The 21,451-nt window shown below is 45.0% G+C and overlaps 4 protein-coding genes across 4 annotated transcripts; 3 read left to right on the top strand and 1 right to left on the bottom strand.

Moving 5' to 3' along the window:
* Window positions 1-6,419: 6,419 nt before the first annotated feature.
* Window positions 6,420-6,752, top strand: PHALS_00145 (uncharacterized protein; the record flags this gene model as incomplete). Its single annotated transcript, XM_024728370.1, has 1 exon — window positions 6,420-6,752. One exon carries the CDS (start codon window positions 6,420-6,422, stop codon window positions 6,750-6,752), a length of 333 nt encoding a protein of 110 aa, XP_024572184.1.
* A 1,129-nt stretch (window positions 6,753-7,881) lies between these two features.
* On the top strand, window positions 7,882-8,453 carry PHALS_00144 (FOG: Transposon-encoded proteins with TYA, reverse transcriptase, integrase domains in various combinations; the record flags this gene model as incomplete). Its single annotated transcript, XM_024728359.1, has 2 exons — window positions 7,882-8,006; window positions 8,066-8,453. 2 exons carry the CDS (start codon window positions 7,882-7,884, stop codon window positions 8,451-8,453), a joined length of 513 nt encoding a protein of 170 aa, XP_024572183.1.
* A 7,189-nt stretch (window positions 8,454-15,642) lies between these two features.
* On the bottom strand, window positions 15,643-16,307 carry PHALS_00143 (uncharacterized protein; the record flags this gene model as incomplete). The annotated part of the gene is made up of 4 exons (XM_024728347.1): window positions 15,643-15,728; window positions 15,787-15,894; window positions 15,961-16,098; window positions 16,148-16,307. The coding sequence occupies 4 exons, from the start codon at window positions 16,305-16,307 to the stop codon at window positions 15,643-15,645; spliced, it is 492 nt and encodes a 163-aa protein (XP_024572182.1).
* A 70-nt stretch (window positions 16,308-16,377) lies between these two features.
* Window positions 16,378-20,543, top strand: PHALS_00142 (Protein kinase C-like, phorbol ester/diacylglycerol binding; the record flags this gene model as incomplete). Its single annotated transcript, XM_024728336.1, has 5 exons — window positions 16,378-16,436; window positions 16,494-16,799; window positions 16,876-17,768; window positions 17,831-20,361; window positions 20,430-20,543. The coding sequence occupies 5 exons, from the start codon at window positions 16,378-16,380 to the stop codon at window positions 20,541-20,543; spliced, it is 3,903 nt and encodes a 1,300-aa protein (XP_024572181.1).
* Between the last annotated feature and the right edge of the window lie 908 nt (window positions 20,544-21,451).

Genomic DNA, 21,451 nt, shown 5'->3' with positions numbered 1-21,451 from the left:
AGCAATTCCATCGATGCCGAAGGTTTGGCTAGATTATTCATTGATCACATTTTTCGTAATGACGGGCTGCCAGACGCCATCGTCTCTGGTCATGATACAGGATTCTCGAGTGGCTTTTAAATAGATTTTTTCAGATATTTCGCATACATCCACAGCGGTACACCCGGAGACTGATGGGCAAACCAATCGTGCCAACAAAGTAGTCAGTGATGTGTCGAGAAGCTTCCTGTGTGCATAATGGTGCTCGTTATTACCATTGATAGCGTTTCGATTGAGCGATTTGACCACTCATCCACTGGATTAACGCCTTTTATATGAATGGCTTGTCACACTCGCAAGTACCACTCCCAAATCGAAACAATCAACCTTGCAAATGTTAAGCGCAATTACAAGGACGTCCTGGACTCATTTTTCATGAATCGTGCGAACACGGGTGCGAGCTGCAACGGTGAATGCGCAAGATCTGCGAAAGGAATACGCATATAGATGAGGGTGTAAAAGCTTGATGTATTTTATTGTGAGGGGCTATGTACTACTAAGTGCTAAGAACCCATCAGACGATGCGGTCTCAAGCTTGGGAAGCTCAAAGCTATTACCTCGCTCCATCGATCCCTTCCGAGTAGTGTCATGCCACGAGAATGCTTGCACTATCGACCTGCTAAGCTGGCAAAGGACCCATCCAACGTTCTACTTAGGGCTTTCCAAGCCCAACCATCGCGACGACAAGATTTCTGACCTGGATGTAACGCAAGGGGTATAAAAAGGTCGCTTTAGAACCACGGCTACAGAACGAGGGTTAAAGGTTGAACCCCTTGGCGTCGTCACCTCAGCATCGTTCTTGTATTGACGCAAATAATCGGGTTCGCCCGAAACGAGCGCGCTTCATCAGCGGAAGCAGCCGTAGCATGAGGAAGAGCTTGCAGAGCCTGCTTTAATGGATTTAATGGATGTATCCGATCCAGGCGAATTTCCCTGACGCCATGCAAAATCGCGAGCCTCCCGTGAGCTACCTGTCGATTATCCATGTTACCTTGTCGTGTCGACGAAACCCGATCGGTAACCTCAATTAATGCTGGTTAATCAGCGAGAGAGAAGCTTCCCCACCATCGTCAACAAAATTCCAAGGCGAACGAAGACCGTGGACCAGCCGGAAAAGAAGCAGCGGGGACGTCCGCTCCGGGTATCTTTTTCTTTTTTAGAACGACAAGGAAGTTGATATCATCACGTCAAATGTGGTGGCGGAGAGGAACGTCTGCGTTCGGCAAAAGATTTTGGTGAAATTGCTGGGGTATCCAGCGTGCGAAAGAACTTGAGAGCCTCGTACTCGTATTCGTCGCGATTGTCTCAGTATCGCTCGCGCGTTTGATGCGGTTCAAAGACTGATTTTGCTTAGGAAAGCTGTCCCTTGCTCTTCTTCCACTGTCCCTCTCGTACTACGCACTTCGCGAGCATTTTCTATATTAGAGTGAACCATACCCTGCACTGTTAAATGGGCAAAGCTCATATCACGTATCTTCACCAAGTCCGCGGCGGTCTGGCATATTTCAAACGGTGGACATCGACGGATTTGTTGCATGAACCCATGACCAGAATCAAGTGTCGATTGTCTGTACGGAGTCCAGATGGATTTGCTGGATGAACGGTACGTACATGAGACTTCGTGAGACTCTTATAGCTCGTGTATTCGGTCCAATGGCGCGAAAAAACGCGGTTCGAGTCATTGGTTGAGCACCCATTCGACTAAAGAGTTCGTCAAGCTCTATGGTCGAGCTACCACATCTTTCGTAAAGTCGTAATGACAAACAATTCACATTAGCGCAAATGCACTGAAAGACGTGGAATTGAGACAATATCTAAGCACAATAGTGACGAAGATCTCATGTGAAGTAAGTGTGTGGGTTGCTACTCTCTAGCGAGGTTGGATAGACCGTGACGAAGAGTGTGAGAAGAAGTTTAAGAAGCATTAAGCTATCCAAAGAATTTAAGTAAACCCACTTTGAGTGGGGCGTAATGGGCCAGGTCCCATTACACATGTTGTGTGGACCCCATACTTTCTATGTCTAACATCAGCTGTACACCCTGTATGGTTGAATATCCACTTTCAGATCTGGAGATACTTATCAAGTTAACGAGCTTGAGACCTTATTGGCTATCATAATAAATGTAATTTCACCTTTCCTCCTGTCTGCGTAGGTTAACGGCCCGCTGGAAGCAAGGAACACGCGGTGAGGCATGTCAGGTGACCTAAGCCTTTCTCAGAAAAATGCGTTACATGCATATTGTCCGTCTGAACCATGCTTTTCCCACCATCGAAGGAACTGTGGAATTTAATGTGGCCTGGTCATCACCTGGAATGAAATAGCCAGTTACCAGAGCCTGAGGAATTTTGAGATGCTAAGCAACACCATTATTAGATCTCGCCATAATACAAACAAACTTTTCGTATTAAAGTTGAAAACGATGTCCACTGCAGATCACTCAGCGGGGCTGCCGTAGCACTTTGTTTGAAGAAAGCTAAGCTAAGGTCGACGACCTTACGTTTTATACTTAAACCGGGAGTAGTGTAGCGGATCGCAATCCGCTTACTCCAAGAGTAACCACAACCTTCACCCATAAACTTTTCGTTCAAAAAAGAAACTGTATTTTTTTATTGCGGCAGTGCCGCCTATATCTAAATTTATAGGTTTTCCTAATCAAATAGAAAGAACCTAGTTAAATTGCATAACTACTGGCAGTCCAGCTGCGTAGTGGTTTCTTGTTAAGGTGTAGCCACACCATTATGTGGTCACACTATCTTGTGTGACGCACCCCTTTATATGCCAGGGTACATGTAACCCCGTTACATTCCCCCTATCAAATTGTGAATACACACAATACACATTTAACTGTCGCATCGTACGAGGCTCGCATGTCTAGGACACCGCTACGTCCCCAGTCCTTCTCCACGCATTCTCTGCTCAATGAGCCCTTTGTCTCAGACATGAAAGACACCCAGTCTCGCTGGTTCCGAGAGTTGCCGCGGGCAGAGCCCTTCTTCGTCTCCTGCACACGGTGCAACTTCGGACAGCATGTTCGCGACTTCAAGGGAAGTGCATCCCAAGCCCTCGGCAACCGAGCGCCGCACACCGCGACACCACGAGCGACGGATTTGCTCGTCAAGGATTGGGAGAAATTTAACTACGAGTCGGATACTGCTTTCCCAGGAAGGCGAGGTGCGCCAGCGGCACGACGTGAGCCCTGCTCGAACCTTGCGGACACCATATCCGTTTCCCGGTCTTTCGGTTTCCGGGAAAAGTGGCATTATTACCAATCGTCCCGACGATGCACAGATGCAGCAGCTATGCGTGAGCATCCACGGCATGTCCTTGACCCTCATATAGAATTCTACTTCCGATCGGCGGATCTTGCGACTGAAGCGATGGACGCGATCGACCGCTCGTTGAGTGTCTAAGTAGTCGCCCCCCGCCAATACACAAGCTGAGCTTAAAAAGCGAAAACCTCTCCAAGCTTGCTTCGTGGTACCTCAAGAAATCTCAACGGATATATACCGTGCTCGAACTTCGCGTCCAAAGAGGATGCGCCCCTGTACCCGCGCTTTCGAGCTATTTCTGTGGTGCTTGCCCTTGATGAAACCGCTGCAGATAAGGAAGAGCTCTTTGAGCGATGGGAGAAGCGGCACCAGAAGCTTTCCTCTCTGTCAAGCTCATAGCGGAGCCACAAGAAGGTGGATGTGCTCGTGGAACGCAGTCTTCGGCTTTTATTTGCCAAAGTCAAGGTGCGTCGCCGACTTCCTTCGTATTGTCGCTTTGCGACGTATGGATTAATCCATCACACCCCAGGATCTCTGTAGTCCCTCACATGGGGTATGTCTGCGACCACAGCAGCTCAGGGTCATTGCTTAGTTCAACTCATAGCCCTTTGGCTTCCCTGGCTACTGCCAAGAAGCGCGGGGCGTCCGACGTTTTCAAAGACCCGCCGTCGGTCCTACCTCGGACCGAGGTGTGCGTCAATGCGTATCTCGCCAAAGGCCCCTGCCCAAAGAGCAGTGTGACGTCATTTACACCCTTTCCGTGCAAATCACGATGCTGGAATCGTACGTGATAGTACGTATGCACAAACATATTCCAACGACATCTTCGTCCACACACAGGGAGACAGATGAGGAAATCCACATCGTCCATTTTAGAGCGGTGCCCGACGAATAAGCTGTATGCTTATGCCGATAAGTACATCTTTGGCGCTAAGGAAATCTACATTTTAGGGTGCTTCATTGGAAAGCGTGAATCTCACGAATATAACCGCGTTGGTGTAGCACCAATGTGCGTGAGGAACGGTCGCATTGCACTCATATACCCAAACAATAGCGCTACTCATCATGTTATATCTTGTTGTCTAGGGCAGATAAGCATGTAAAGTTTCACCGCAGTTTCCAAGAACGTGTCGATAGTTCTAGTGCGATTGACATTACCGGCACTTAAGAACTGTGCAATAAAGTTTTTTGGACACGATGGAACCCGTTTTCTAGAGCAGATAAGCAGGTGTGATGTTATCGCAGCTGCCAACAATTTGTCGATTGTTTGTACAAATGACATTTTTGCCGCTTAAATGCGGTATATCGTGATCGATCTGACACACTGTAGCTCGACGTCTGAACCGGATAAGCAGATGATGCGTTATCGCAGCTATCAACAAAGTGTCGATGGTATAGTGCGGTTGACGTTGCTGCTGCTTTATAATTGCGCACCTTAGTCTTTAAACATGCTATATCCTGTTGTCTGGAGCAGATAAGCATGTGAAGTTTTACCGCAGGTTTCAAGAACGTGTCGATAGTTCTAGTGCGATTGACGTGGCAGCCGCTTTAAAATTGTGCAATCAAGTTTTTTGGACACGCTGGAACCCTTTCTTAGGGCATGTGATGTTATCGCAGCTGCCAATAATTTGGCGATAGTTGAAGTACTGTTGACATTTTTAACGCCTTAATGCGGACTGTCTTGACCGATCAGACTTACTGTAGCTCGTCTTCTGGACCAGATAAGCATGTGACGTGTAATCGCAGCTACCAATAACGTGTCGATGTTGTTGGTGCGGTTCAAGTTGCTGCTGCTTTATAATTGCGCATCTTAGTCTTTAAACATGTTACATCCTGTTGTCTAGAGCAGATAAGCATGTGAAGTTCCACCAAAGTTTCAGGAACATGTCGATAGTTCTAGTGCGATTGACATTACCGGCGCTTTAAAATTGTGCAATAAAGTTTTGGGCAGATAAACAGATGTTATCGCAGCTACCAACAAAATTTGTCAATTGCTTGTACGAATGACATTTTTACCGCTTTTATTGCGATGTACAGTTGACATTTTTGCTGCTTAAATGTGGTATATCTTGATCGATCTGACACACCGTAGCTCGACGTCTGGACCAGATAAGCAGATGACGTGTTATCGCAGCTATCAACAACGTGTCGATAGTTTTGGAGAAGTTAACGTTGCTGCCGTTTAGAACTCTGCAACCAAGTTTTTCAGACACGTTGGAACCTGCTGTCTAGAGCTGATTAGCAGATGTGGTGTTATCACAGTTGCCTACAACGTGTCGATAGATTTAGTGCGCTTGACGCGTCTGCCGCTTAAGAACTGTCAATCCAAATTTCTCAGATACGTTAAAAAAACCTTGTCTAGAGCAGATAAGTAGGTATGATGGTATCGCTGTTGTTGGAGATGCACCTCGTCGTGCAGACTAGTGGTGTCAAGGAAACGTTTCGACGAGTAGCCGCCACCCGGTAGATATTGATACCACTGGTGTAGACAGTTTTTTTCAACAAGTTGAGGATTCGTGGGTTGGCCAAGTATCCAGTGAAGTATCCAGCAATGAGGCTATCAACAAGCGATTCAAGCGTACATAACTCTAGTTAAGAAATTAGTAGACTTATTGAAAGAATATTCGAGATAGGTTTAGAGGTAGCACAGCAAACTAAAACCTATAATGTATTTACTTTGTATTTTATCATCTAGTGCTCAAGTGCCTCATTATCAGGTGATAAGCCCGAGCCGCGCAGACTCTGCCTCAACTACATCTTCGCCTTTGCAATAGATCCTTCCGCCCCCAACCGCATTGACAAGGTCGACAGAACAAATTTCGAAACCTGGAAGCTCAAGATGCAAATGATACTTGAGGGACATGACTTGTGGGAAGTCGTTTTTGGAGACGTCAAGTTTGAGCACTACGCCACCTCGCTGGAGCAGTCAACGTTCAAGAGGAAGTCGCGCAAGGCTATGGCGATGATTTGTCTTGCGATGGAGGATTTGCAACTGCCTTTGTTACGCTCAGCGAATGGTGCGCATGATGTATGGTCACGTATGTAGTCGCATTTCGAGAAGAAAAGCTTAGCCAACAAATATTTTCTTCGTCGACGCTTCTTCACGACAATGATGAGTGAAGGTGATGATGTGCTGGAGCACATTGACAAGATTAAGAAGCTGGCGGAGCTGTTTGGCGCTGTGGGCGCTCCGGTCAGCGAGGACAACTTGGATACCGCGTTTCTTAGGAGTCTCAGTGATTCTTACTCATTTCTTATGATGGCGCTGGAGTCAAGAGCGGACTCGCTGGCGTGGGAGCTGATGACGTCTCGGCTTTTACACGAGGATGTGAAGCGTAAAGAACAAGGTGGCGGTATCGAGGAGGCCGAACACGGACATGGTGAAGCGCTTGTTACTAGACAATGGAAGATGCAAAGGGCGACAAGCGCCAGTAGAAACTAATGGTCCGTGTCACTACTGTGGGAAACATGGGTATTAGATACATAAGTGCCCCACTCGAATTTGCGAGAACGACGAACGAAAAGGACCACAGCATGAGATATTGTGCAAAACAATGATGATTGTAGCAGCTACCTATTTCCGGTTGCTGTGTTGCCAAGTCAAGCTGCGTGTGGTTCGTTGGCTTGGGAGCGACACAACACATGACGTATTCGAATGAGGACATGAAGAATTACAAGAAGATTGCCCTTTTTCAGCGTGCATCTTTAATGACGACGGCATTATACAAGCAACAAGAAAGGCGACATTGTAATATCAATGAAGATGGCGCGTGGGATGAAAGGAGGGATTCTTACTTTCGTCTGGCACATTCCAAAGCTTTCACTCAACTTGTTCTAGGTTGCATGATCAAAGGTCTTCAATGAAAGCTGAGCGTGAAGACTTTGCATGAAGCCAATTCTACCCAATGAGGTCAACGTGACAAGATTGTTGGGATGCCATGAGGGCACCACTTCGTACCTCTGGCACCTTCGACTTGGTCACATAGGCCATGGCGGCATAAAAGCTATCGTAAAGAATGGTTCTGATACCGGGATTACATTGACCTCGGTAATGCAGTTAGAGCCATGCGATGACTGTGCACTGGAAAAGCAAACAAATGTATGTTTAACAAAGTCTTGTGTCAAACGGGCCCAAAAAGTGCTTGAAGTCGTGCATATTGACGTCTGTGGGCCAATGCTGACTTCAACATTTAGTGGGAAACGCTATTCTTGACGAATATTTTCCATTTATGTGCTGTGTACCTGTTGAAGACCAAGTCCGAAGTATTTAATAAGTTTGCAGTCTATGTTGCGTTTGCCGAGACCCAAACTAGCAGGAGGGTCAAATATAATTGAAGCAACAATGGCGGTGAATATAGTTCTGCGGCAATGACCAACTTTTGCCCAAAGCGCGACATTGTACAAAAGGTCACATCACCGTACACATCTCAATTGGATGGTGATGCTGAACGAATAAATCAGACTTTAGTAGATTCGGCTGGATGCATGATGGAACATGCTAGTTTGTCGAAGGTTGCGAAGCTGTAGTGACTACCGCATTTTTCCGCAATAGATATCCAGCTCGAGCGACGATGCATGACAAATCGCCCTATCAAGTTTGGACTGGCAAAAAGCCGTTAATGGCAAATCTTAAAAAGTTCGGTTGCCATGCGTATGTCAACTTGTCAAAAGAAAAGCGATCCGAGTTCGGCGCCAAGTCAGTCCGCTGTCGATTTCTTAGTAATTTGGATCATGAAAAAGCGTATCGAATCGAAGACATCGAAGTGGCCGCTTGCTGGTTAGTCGTGATGCTCAGTTTATGAAGATCGTGTTTGACGGCGCAGAGCGCACTGATCAACACGAGGTTGTTATACAGGATGAAGAAGAGCAAATGTCGTCACAGTCTGATGAGACGGATAATGAAGATGACGATGATGCTGCGCTTAAAAAAGATTTTGCATCTGGCAGCAAACGTCACAACCGTTCAGAGTCTCTTGGAAAAGCTGTCGAAGTATCTAGGCCGAAGCAATCAAGACGTTTTCGATCTTTTGAAGAAAGGTCAGCTGCAGCTCAAGACTTTGAAGCGGCCTACGTCATGGACTCAGTGGGTGAAATGTCGACAACGTTCAAGTCGGCCATGGAATTCAGCGACGTAGGCAAGTGAAAAGAGGCATACGACTCAGAAATCCAGTCGCTTCAAAAGAACAAGACTTGCACGCTTGTGCCAATACCAAAGGATCAAAAAGCACTTGGCTGTAGATGGGTCTTTCGCACTAAAGAAATTCAGCTGGGAAAGATCGAGTGCTTCAAGGCACAGCTTGTGGCCAAAGGGTTTCTGCAGAAGTATGGCGTCGACTATGAAGAAACTTTTGCGCCAGTGGCCAAGTCTACATCCATTAAAATTCCTTAAAATTCCTTTCAGTCTTGCGACCAAGTATTGCCTAAGTGTGCACCAGATGGACGTTAAGACTGCAATTTTGGTTAGATCGCTTGACGAAAACATTTACATTGTGCAGCCGGGCGATTACATAGATGAAGAGCACCCAGATCATGTTTGTCATCTCAAGCGTTCGTTGTATGGTTTGAAGTATTCACCCCAAATGTGGAGCCAGACCATCGATAAGTTTATGCTAAAGCTGGGGTTCAAGAAGAGTTTGGTCGACCACTGCATCTACGTAAGAAAATGTCCATTACATGATGTTTGTGGCTCTTTACGATGACAACCTAGTGATCGCAAGTAACAATGATGGGTTAATCAAGTCAACGAAGAACGCACTCAGCGAACGTTTTGATATGACGGATTTGGGCTGGCTCAGGTATTTTCTTGGCGTTGTGATTGAACAAGATAAATCTGCTGGAAATATCCCAATGCGTCAGACCTAGTTTGCCAATGATATTTTGAAAAAGGTCAGCATGGAAAAAAGCAATCCGGTCAAGACTTTTCAGGATCCAGGACTCAAATTTACCAAGACTATGTATGAACGCGGCTTCAAGCAAGCACAAAGAGACCATGATGAATGTACCATCTCGCAATGCCGTCGGTTGCCTCATGTACCTGATGATTGGGACTAGGCTGGACCTTATCGCTGCAGTAGAAGTTCTTAGCCAGTATGCGAAAGGTACGTGTCTCACTCATTGGCAAGCACTCAAGCGTGTTTTGATACATCCAAGGGGCCAAGACTTTTGGCTTCAAATTTCAAGCAACAAGATAAGAAGGACTATATGGCTATTCGGATGCGGATCGGGCTGGTGGTATTGAGACTCGGCGCAGTACAAGTGGATACGCGTTTGGCGGATGCATAAGTTGGGATAGCAAGAAGCAAAGTATGGTAGAGCTGTCACCGACAGAAGCGGAGTACATGGCCATAACAGAAGCAACTCATGAAATGAATTGGATCAAAGCAATTTCTTGTGAGCTTTGCAAGAGGAAAGACGAGGACACAGTCAAGATATTTGAAGACAATCAAGGCTTCATTGCTCTGGCCAAAACATCCCGAATTTCACTAACGAATCAAGCACATCGACATTCGCTACCACTTTGTGCGTGGAATGGTCCAAGGTGACAAGTGATAGTGCAGCTCTCTTTTAGTAAAGACATAAAGGCCAACATGATGACCAAGCCAATTACTGCGGTCCAGCTTGAATTTCTTCGTAAATTGCTGAGTATTCAAGCGCCAAATAGCGCCGAGTCCAGTGGGAGTATTATTGAAGATGCGCCTCGTCGTGCAGACAAGTACGGCCAATGAAGCGTTTCGACGAGCAGCTGCAAACCGGTAGACATCGATATCAACGGTCCGGACAGGCTAGATTGCGAAGGTTGCTGTTACGTGAGTAAGCCAAGTATCCAGTGAAGTGTCCAACAAGGAGGATATCCGCAAGTGCATAATAAATCCAGTTAATAATCCAGTAGAATATTTGGTAGACAATTATAGATAGGCTTAGAGGTAGTATAGCGAACTAAGGGCCATTACAATATTGACTTTGTATATTGACATCTAGCGCTCAAGTGCTTTTTTATTAATTGCAGCTTTAAACAACGTAGAGGTTTTTATACAATTGACGTTTCTGCCCCTTTAATGCGGTGTATCTTGTTCGATCGGACACACTGTAGCTCGTCTTTTGGACCAGAATAACAGGTATCGTGTTAACGCGGCTACCAACAACGTGTCGATACTTTTTGCGCAATTCTGCTGTCGTTTTTGAACTGTGCAAACAGATTCGTCAGACACGTTGGTACCCGCTGTCTAGAGCAGATAAGCTGATGTAGTGTTATTGCAGCTTTTAACAATGTGGCGATAGTTTAAGTACTGTTGATGTTTTTGACGCTTTAATGCAGTGTGTCTTATTGATCAGACACACTATAGCTCGCCTTCTGGACCAGAAAAGCAGGTGACGTGTTATCGCAGCTGTCACCGTCATGTCGATAGTTCTAGCGCGGTTGACGTTGCCGCCGCTTTAGAACTGTGCCATTGAGTTTTTTCAGACACTTAAAAACCCGTTGTCTAGGGCAGATAAGAAGGTGTTGTGTTATCGCAGCTGCCAATAATATGGCGATATTTCAGGAAACGTTGACGTTTTTGCAGCTTCAATGCAGGGTATCTTGGTCAATCAGACAGACTGCAGCTCGTCTTCCGGACCAGATATGCAGATGATGTGTAATCAAGATTACCAGCAACGTGGCGATCGCTTTAGTATAGTTGACGTTGCTGCTGCTTTAGAATTGAGCAACCAAATTTTGCAGACACGTTGGGATCCGTTGTCTAGAGCAGATGCATCCACCACGAACAAATTTCGACTTGGCTTGTACTTTTACTCCAAGGTATGCATGGCGGTGAAAGATGACCATCTTGCCCTTTTTTAAAGAAAATTGGTGACTTCGTCACTGTGCGCAATGACTTATGATCTGCAGATTATAAAGAGTTTCCAGCCAAACCCTTGCACCCTGAATTTGGGAAAACCTTCATTGCAAGTAGTTTATTTTCGTGAAAAAACTATTATCTCTGCAACGCTTTGAGCTAGCGAGATTACATACAATCACGCTTTCATGTCCATCGACATCTGCTTGAAGTAAAGCACATTTTTAGGCAATTTATTAATTGTTACAGACGAAATGGAATGGTCGATCTGTATCCGAATTTGAAAAATGCAGAACTGGGCCTCGTCTGGGCTTTATTCACAGGCGTAAAGGCCACCACTTCCGCCGTGGCCCAGCACCATTTATATCCTTCCTTAGGGAATCGGTGAGGGAAAATGCTACACCGGCAAAGATTGATCCATACTTGTGCGCGACAAGGCCAAGTCACCATCAATCCATTATGAATGATCAATTTAGGATAATCAGAATCGTTATCAGATCTGGTGGCATGACATGAAGCAACTTATCAAATAAATGCCGCCCGCGCCAAAGGCGCCACACAGTCTTCATTGGCAAGCAATTTTTTAAGCGCATACACTCGAGCATTGCTAGCAGGTGCTTAGCGTCGTTCTCCATATTTAACTCTTCGTGCTAACGCACACCTATGAACAACAATTTTATCGACGAAACAAGTTTGTGCAGAGCATCCCACATTAAGCACGCAACGTTGTAAGAGGGCTGTCGCTGTCTCGCGTGAGCATTGAACAATTACTTACCAATCAGATAAAGGGCATTAAATAAATCCAGCTAACTATCCTATTTAGCAGCACATTCTTTCCAAAACTTGGTACTTGAGCTGAGATAATGCCTGTATGAGCTTAATATAGGCGTGCACGATTCATCACCTTTTATTAGCCTTATTTACACAGAAGGCGACGCCAAACAAGCCGATTTACTGTTTCTTACCGGCCACGCTTCGGGATTTGTATGGATGAAGGTGTTAATGACGTCACGCATGCATTGACGTGTGTCACATATTTGGTTCTGTAAGTAAGTTGTTTTCTTTTTACGTACTCTCTTGTTACCAAATCGTACTGTTTTTACAACAAAGGATGAAAGCATTTCAATGCCTTAGGAATATCTGGCTTTCTCTTCGCACCCGTTGCTCTCCAAGTGTATTTAATAATGACTCATCCTTAAGCTCAGCATCTCCTCCGTCATAGATTACAATTTTAATGACTCCACCTTCTAGTAATACTTTGCTATACATCTCCTGAGAATACCGATGAAAGCTCAAGATGGAGATAGTAAAGGGACACTTACAAACCCTAGGATACCTCTGTCACCGCTCACAAGAGAATTATCTTTCTCGCTATAAACCTGTAGCGCTTTACGGCTCCGCATGGTAGGCGATCATACGGTAGTAGAAGTAGAGAGGTGCCGTAACATTTTGCTAAGGATAATACATCGTTACTGATCTTAAGATTTCGCCTTTGACTTGTGTCTTCAGTAGATCTTTAGCTCCGGCGGCTCTGGTACAGGAGGCACCAGCTTAAAGCGGTTATTGATCGTTCAACCGGAAATATCCTCGGGGGGCGTTGTTCATTCCTATCCCTGTAGAGATACCATCTGGAGACCGCGATATACAAGTGCCTTGCTCCATCTCGTCATCAGACCTTCACCCAATACCGCTTCTCCGTTCTAAGCTCTGCTCCAAGTATTTAGCAATATCTTTGTTTGACAATTTGAACAATACAATGTCCAGAATTAAGCCTTTACAGTTTTGTGCCGCTAGTGCTTTTGATTTATGATAGAAGTGGGTTCATGACTAACTAAGCTCCACTAGGAGTAAAATGTCTGTTTTGTCACTTTTGCTTCCGGTCAATCCATGGCTCATGACGTTCAAGTGATCTATACCTCGGATGAGATCACATCTTAGAGCAGGTCCAGGACTAGCCAGCATTTTACGATGTTTAAGATCAGGAGAATTCTGTTTCCGTTTAAGCAACATCAATGCTTCAACAGTCGCCCGCCGTGAGTAATCGTACTACGCTTCTGAGTTATTAAACAAAACTGAAACAAAGATTTTAACAAAACTGGACTGTAGCTCTACTCTTTAAGTCAATTTGGTCCTATTAGAATCGGGGTCCATTGATTACGAACTTCACACATTACAAAGAATTTATTTTTTCCTAGTACATAATCTTTGTGTGTGAGTTTAACTTTTCGTGCCTCCCAACGAAGAGCGAAGAAGTTCACAATACGCAGAACATAACATGCGCAATACGGCCTACGTGCTGCAAGAGCCGGTGGAAGTCCAGGAGATGGAAGTTATACAAGCGTGACAGAAGTGTCGGGCCCATATATCTAAAAAAATGACTTTCAAGGTTGCCGAGTAGCGCCGTGATACTCACAACCTCTTCATCTGTAGGAGTACAAAACCGACACCCATCACTTCATTGTAAGCGATTTAGTAGACGGAAAGGTCTCGTTGCAAGCCGCTACTGTCTGGAAACCATCTAAGATTATAATTGCTGCCAGAGTCTCTAAGTGGCCATCTACCACCATTGCAGCAAGTAGAGCTCTCAACCATTGGACACAGCCCGCTATTTCTCGCCCCATTGACGTGTGGACAAAAATTTCGAGTGCACATGGTTTACATATTAGGCGGTGCGAACACTCGCGAATCAACTCTATCCATATCGGGAGCATTTTTTTAGCACCAATACTGCATGTAAAAGTCCATTTTCGCGTGCGGCCTCTAAAAGTGGAAACAGCAAGCGCAAAGCTTTATTGCTACATATGAACCATAGATCATGTGTAGTTCCCTCATCCCCCAAAAAATATTTCCATCGTCCGTACCTAAAGAAATGGACGCTCAGCATAGGTGTGTCGTGGTAAAAGGTGGTGACGGTTCACCATCCGATCTGGGGTGTCTCACCAATGCGCTTTCATGGATGATGAACGCCTCCAGGCGAGAAATTACCGCTTCTTGACCTTATACCACCAAACAGATATTCTTTTCATTCCAAGTCTCACTGGCATGACGCATTAGCGGCAACACATGAGTGCCGTTGTGTTTCCACCAACAGCCGGTTGGGGCGTTCGTTGAGGTGTCTTCTCATTGCTGGTGTATGACTCCGGCCGAGCGCTTACCGCTGCTGGGCCTTGAGTCTTATAATTTTGAGACCATTTGTAAGCACAAGTTCAATAACTGCGTCTAATTTTCCAAGACGGGCAATCGAACAACTTACGATCTATCCTTACATATGATACAGTATTTCATCTCTCAGTCGACGGACTGAGAGATGAATCTATCAATGGAAACAGGTGGTTGATGGGCACCTTGCGCATAGTAAGCTTGGGCTCAAGGAGCCTGTGATAACAAACGCACAGAGAGTGGGTCTGTATGATCCATCCAAGCAAGGGACAGATCCTATCAGGTAACGAGTAAGCAAGATGTGTTACGCTCTCCAATTCTAGAATGAATCCTATCTAATCTGATACTGAATCTATATGATCTACCAATTCCACGTGAGGCTAATACCACGGATTTATCTTACGGAGTCTTATCATCTTCACTAGTATCAATGCTTTTAGTAGCTCTTAATATTGACAACCACAATTTGAAATTCATAGAATTGTTCACAGTTGTATATGAAGTGTGAGGTTACGTAAATAAGAATACATCCTTCTGAGAGATACGCGTCAATTAATTAATCGTAAAAGAATCCAAGTTGTCGATATTTTTGGCATCAACTAACTCAAACACATCTTTCCAACGGCTCAAAAACAGTTGCACAAAGTAGAATATAATTATAAACAGATTTGTAGGAGTTTCATCCAGCACAACTACAGGACGGAGGAAAGACAATGCAATTCTTGCTCGTGATGAAGCATCAAAAGTACGACTTGATTAATTCGCCTGGCGTCATACGCATGTGGACCTGAACATTGTCAAATATTTGAAATAACCGAAAAGTAGCATACCATGTTAGAGCACGTCACTCCATGTTCACGCCTTGAATCTCTTGCATTTGCCTGGGCTTACGTGTAGGATTGTTTTGTAGTTTTGAACGGGACTTGCTCGCAGCTTCGCGCTGTCCAAAAACACGATTGAGAATAAACCCAGGCACAGATACTGTTGAGGTTAAGATGTCATATCCAGTCTTTTGTGGTTCCAAAACCAATAGGCTTGAAACTACCGTTTTCTTGATTAGTAAAGATGTGCACTACCTCTTTTGCGACGTTTGTTCACGCGTTGAGGTCTATACCATCTGCAAGAACAAGGATTTGCTCACATTTTGAAACTCTGCCCGCATTAAAGCTTGGACAGCCGCCCAGTGGAGTTCACGAGCTTTATAGCCAACGTCACGTCGTCTTATATCTACATTCCACTGTGAAAATTTGTGTGGCAGTCAGGGTAGCATACAAGGTAGACATGGATATTTGTTTTTGTAATTTATTGGTGAGCATTCATAATCCAATAACTTCTTGCTCAGGCATCATAATCGCTATCGGAGATGTCAAAATATACCCAATGCTTTTCCTCATCTTCAGAGTCGACCATGAGCAGGTCTCCTTCTATGCACAGAAAGTTAGTCACCACTGTTTTGCATAAAGCACTATATTTTTTACGCACCGCTGCAAGTTTCCCAGTCCATCATGTCGTTTCTTAGACGCTCAGCTTGCGAGTGCAAAGGCCTCACGGTTCCTATATTTTGCCTTTTCACTTTTTTTGCAGAAACCCCTGTAATATTAGTAGCAGACATCTTTCTTTTTGTCGTGTTAATGGCTGGTGCCCACACATGTGTACATTGTGCATGTCGAATTGGATCCAAAGATGTTTGCCGTGAGTGAGCATCCGCCAGCTCACTAATATGCGAAAGAACATCAAGTTGTGATGCGGGTGAAAGCTGCAGCTCTCGCCGCGTATTCCCCTGTATTGGAGAGTCTATTCCTTTATGATAAAATGTTCGAAAAAGTCCGGTCATGGTCCTTACCTCCATTTCGAGAAGCTGGAATTTGCGAGGAGCACGGTGCCATCTTTGTCCGCCCCACCAATTGCTGACCATCTTCGGAGTGCGACGAGTATTCCCACATACAAGGAGACAACGGCGAGTCCTCGCCTAGCACTGTCTCGGCATCACTGCTGTTTGTCATCATCTATTAAGTTGAAGTGCCGTTAAGTACGGGCGTACTTAGCACAGCTGCTAACTTTCAATCAACGGCGATGGAGCTTCGATTCCGAGGCAAGAAGAGCGCCGAGGGCTCTACATTGATAAGCTTCTGGTAAGTGTTTCTATATCACTTCTAATTATCACACTTCCGACTACTTTTTTGAATCAGGCTCTGTGAGGGCCCTAAAAAGCGACGCGTTGTGGCCGATAAGTCGCAGTCGCTGAGGTCAACAGCGTTTGATTGGAAACTGTCATATGTGCTTGAAGATAAGAATTTACACTTTTTAAATGAGTCAACGGGGCAGGTTCTACCTAACGACGAAGAATTGGGTAAGTTGATATCAGAGCGCGATGTCGTGCGACTCTGTTCGACGAAAGAGATGGACGCGCTGCTGGAAAAGTTTGCAACCCGTGATCAAGAGGTCGCAGCGGAAATGATGAATTCAAAGGCTACAACACCAATTAGCGCGGCTCTGTAAGAGTCTGTTCGTATATGCGGAAGTGGTTCTATCGATGACCTTTCTATGTTGTTTGAATGGCATACGTCTTAGGTCCCGATTCAAAAAGATGAACGTCACAAACCCGACATTAAAAAAGTTACAGAAAACATTGGACGAGCACACGAGCCCTCATTCTTCGACAGCGCATAGCAAACCCGAGCCTCCGGACCAGTATCTGGAAATGGATCCGATCTTTGAAAGCGGCGCGATCGAAGAGATTATTGGAGACACTAACAAACAGCCGAATACGTGCGACACGTGCGATGTTTCGTGGCCTGACGATGCCTCAAGTAATATGTACCGGTGGCCAAAGCTGGGCATTGTCACACACCAAGGGTGTGCACAGTTCACTGCCCAGGTATTAGCGCAGCATCCGGAAATTACAACGCGCGAGGAATTTTTAAACATGTCAAAGACTCCAGCGTCGGGCTTGAATCGACCGGGTACTTTCCACGTGACTGTCCTTCGCGCAATGGAATTACCTGGAACTCAGCTTATTGGCAAGCAAGCGCCGTATGCAAAGCTATCGTTGCTTCCATGGAAGGAACCCATGCAAACCAAGCCCGTTGAAAATGGTGGACGCAATCCGATGTGGACCATTGCGCATGAAAATGTGATGCAATTTTCACACATGTACAACAGTACGATCACGCCTATTCCGTTGCTTGAAGTCGAGGTCTACAATTACAACTACCTCGCTGACGATCAAGTTGCTTGTACACTGGTGGATATGAGCCCGTTACTTCGGTATCCCAATGTCGTAGTAAAGCGGTGGTTTACTTTGTCGTCTCGAGCATTGCTTACTCAAAGCACAGGGCAGCCCAAAATTATGCTGGCGATCGAGTTTGTACCGACAAAAGGAGAGATAAGCACGATTAATTCGCACAAGTTCCGCGTTCATCAGCTCAAATCGATCGGTCTCGCAATGCCGACTTGCGCAGTGTGTACGTTCGATTTCTTGCGGAGCTCTTGCTGGATGGACTAAATTTTTTCTGCGCGTTATTAGGTGATCGCTCTATCATGAATGCACTGAAAAGCGTCTGGGGTTACAGATGCGAACTTTGTGAGATTGACGTGCACAAAAGCTGCATGATGAAGGCTACACTTAAGTGTGACTGTATTGCACAAGAATTATTAGGTGCTGGACAAGAGGAGAAAGAGCGCAAAGGTATTAATTACCTTGTTTTAAATAATGGCGTATTGCGTCCATTAGGGGAACTGTACGTGAAATTTTGTGGTTTACACTTGTGCACAAAACATTGCCGAGACGATTTTCATGCGAAAAACGTCTTTGAGGGAGATACTTACTGCCGACTTCACTTCGACGGCATCGTGCATGAGACCAGTCCCGTCTTGAAAAGTGCTGACCCGATGTATATGGAAAAGTTGTGCTTTAAGGTTCGTCATCCCAATTCAACTTTCCGCATTGATGTCATCGATTTCAATTCGGACCAGTGCATTGCACAGCTGGACGTTACGCTTTTTCAGCTTCTCCAACGTGAAGCGGATGAATTCATTCGTACAAATCAATTGCTAAAGAAATTACGCGATCCACTTCGCTGCTTCAGCCTAAATAATGAGGCAAATCAAGGTGCAATAAACAATTCGTGGGCAATTTTGCCATTTCTGGATGAAAAAGATTACTACAAACTTTTGCCGCCCATCGGATCAAAGGGTCGACCTGGTGTCTGTCTTGGGTTCGCACTTATTGATTTGAATTATGTAGAGTACAAGAAAGATCTACTGCATGTTGGGGTCAATAACGACTCTAATCTACTAGAGCGCGAAGACAAAGAATTTTCGGTGGATTCGCTGCGTATTACTATAGAACGATTCGGCCGGGCAGTGAAATTTTTCCAAGGAATTGATGCTGAGTATGCCAGTGTCATTTCATGGAAGAATAGGAAGAAATCAGCAGTGGTTTTCGTTTCGTTTGTATATCTTTGCTTATTTGCCGATTTGGAGTACGCTTTATCGTACATCTTTGGAGGTATTTTAGTGTACATGCTGTATCGACTACATTTGCGCTTAGAAGGCGCTTTCATGGTACGTTGGGTTGCATACAAAGAATACGAACGTGAGCTCGAGGAAGCACAAAAGCTGTACAGACCACTAGCAGATTTGTACGTTGCTGTGCACGAAGCACATCTTTCTGAAGAGATGGACACTTTACTTATGCAATCGCAGTCTCGTTCAAAAGATACATCATCCTCAAAGCTTGGTTTTTATGTTCGTATCAAGTATCGTCCTAACGATAAAGTCTCTGAGACTGGCGACATGGTACTCATCCCTTCCAACTACGATGAAACGACGATCGCTTGCACAGATGTGGTGGGTAGAAGTCGGAAGCTGAGCTGGCGCAAACGCTCTCTGTCCTCTGTGGGCGTCTTGCCACTTGTTACGCTCCGAAAAACACTTCCGTTCCGAAATTTCAATGTGTCTTGGCGCCATGATCCCAACTTGTGCATTTGTGATCAATGTAAGTCATATCAGCAAAGCTTGGCTGAAGAATCACCTGTGTTAACGACAAGTTCTGGCTGTGGTGTCGATCACCATGCTTTCTACTTTCCAATTCCACAAGCATCTCGAAAAAACTTCTCCGGTCGTGACGATCTGGTACCATGGTCGTCGTTTCCTGGTCTTGTACAGTTTGATTTGTGCATTTCACTGAACGGCGAAGCTAAAGAGACGCCAGACTTGATTGCTGCAACCGCAACAATTCCACTTCGACATTATGTAAAGCAAGGTGAAGATTCAAGTGAATTGTTTCTTCCACTCTCTACGCTTTCAGCGGTAAGTAGCACGAAAGATTTCAAAATTTGCAACACGCAAGGGCCGGATTGTTTAGAGAACAATTATTTGCTTGTACGAATAAAATTCCAAGTTCCAGAAGGAAGTGAAATGTCGTCGAATGGTACGCTTCTGAAGAATGAAACCCCCGAGGCACACGAAATGTCACCTGTTCGACCAATGTCGGCGCAAATTAAACGCCCAACTAGCCATGTCATGCGCAGTTTCTCTGACTTTGTGTATGATAATATGGTAGAAAAAGAAAAGTCCAAAATCTTAGGCGCAAACCTATTTGACGCTTTTTGGAAAGTGAAAGATACTTTCGCACAGTTACAAAACGAAATAGGGCGTGCTTGTGGAGCTATAGCTTGTGCTGAAAATCTATTTAATTGGACACATCCATGGAAGACTGCCACAGCTTTTGTTATAGTGGCGGTGTTGGCACTCGTGTTTTCGGTTGTCCGTGGTCGCTGGGCAATTCTTCTCTTTGGACTTACGGAATTTGGTGCGGTATATGTGGATGACGCTCCTACCAGTAAACGCGTGAGAAAGGTTTTGTGGAACTATTTATCCTCGCTTCCTACCGATCAGGATTTAATCGACTTGTACGAGCCCGAGCGGAGCGTGTATATGACAAAGCGCAAATTGCAGCTAGAGGAAGACGAGGAAGCTGCAGCCCGTCTTCGTTATCACGCATTGTGGATCGGCAATGTTTCTTCAAAAATCGAGGGAGATCGCTACACTAAGGTTTCCCTTGGTTTAATTTGGCTCACTTGAAATTCTTCTGACTTGTCGTTTGCTATGTATATTAACAGAATTACTTTCTAGTGTATCGTCCGTATCGATTTATGCTGTGGAAAGCCGAGGATGATGCTGAAGAGGGCTCTCACCCGCATCTACAACTCTTTGTTTGTGCAATTGTGCTTTAAGCTGGTGCTTTTAAAGAATGTTTTAATTGTTGTGTTTTACTTGTGGTGCATTATAGTTTGATAAGCCACAAGCCATTATCGACAACAGTGATGATCACGTCTTCAGCTTCAGCGTGTCGGGGGTAAACAGTCACGGAGTCAACGGTAATGTGAAAACATTTGCCCATCAGTCAAAAAATCCTTTTCACTGCTATTTATTTTCTTATTTCTGTGCCGATTAGAGACTCGCAAGTTTACTTTAGACTTTCTTGATAAGAAAAATAATCTCTTGGAATCAGTACGCCAAAGTTGCAGGCTATAGCTTTTGGCTACAGCTTTTAAAAAGCAAAGTAAATTACCGCTTCTAATGGCAACTACAGCTCAGGTGATCCTTTATTTTGTAGAATGGGCTGAGCCATCAAGGCTGCAGCTCCTATCAATCCGGCTGTATAGACAATGAGTAACAGAAGGTTCCCAAGCTTATCGCTGAAATACAGTTTGACCATGCGATATAAAGTGATGCATACATCATGCAAGAACGATATTACAATAATAAATACCAATTTTTACCGAGGCAGTATTTGCCCGGGTCGCCGGCTCCTTGCGCAGATGAAGCATTGACTAAGTGATAAGAAAAACAAAGAGATGGTACTAATTATAAATATTTATATTGCATGGCTTAAGGATAAGCAGTGAACGTGACCAAGAACCTATCCTTTACGCAATCATCCGTACCAAGGGATTTTTGTACTTCACTTTGACCTTCACCTTCGTTCTTCTGAGCTTCGTCGTACGGGATAGCAGCGTAATGTAGACGTTCTCCACGTACCCTCCCTGCAGCGGAGCTGCCGTAGCTTTGCGCTTGAGGAAGCGTCTTTAGGTCACCGACCTTTTGTTCATTACAAGAACCAAATACTAGCGCAGCGGAA

This window comes from Plasmopara halstedii (assembly GCF_900000015.1).
Source record: "Plasmopara halstedii genome assembly, contig: Scaffold_110, whole genome shotgun sequence".
NCBI classification, from domain to species: Eukaryota; Oomycota; class Peronosporomycetes; order Peronosporales; family Peronosporaceae; genus Plasmopara; species Plasmopara halstedii.
This window is presented reverse-complemented; position numbering and strand designations above follow the sequence as displayed.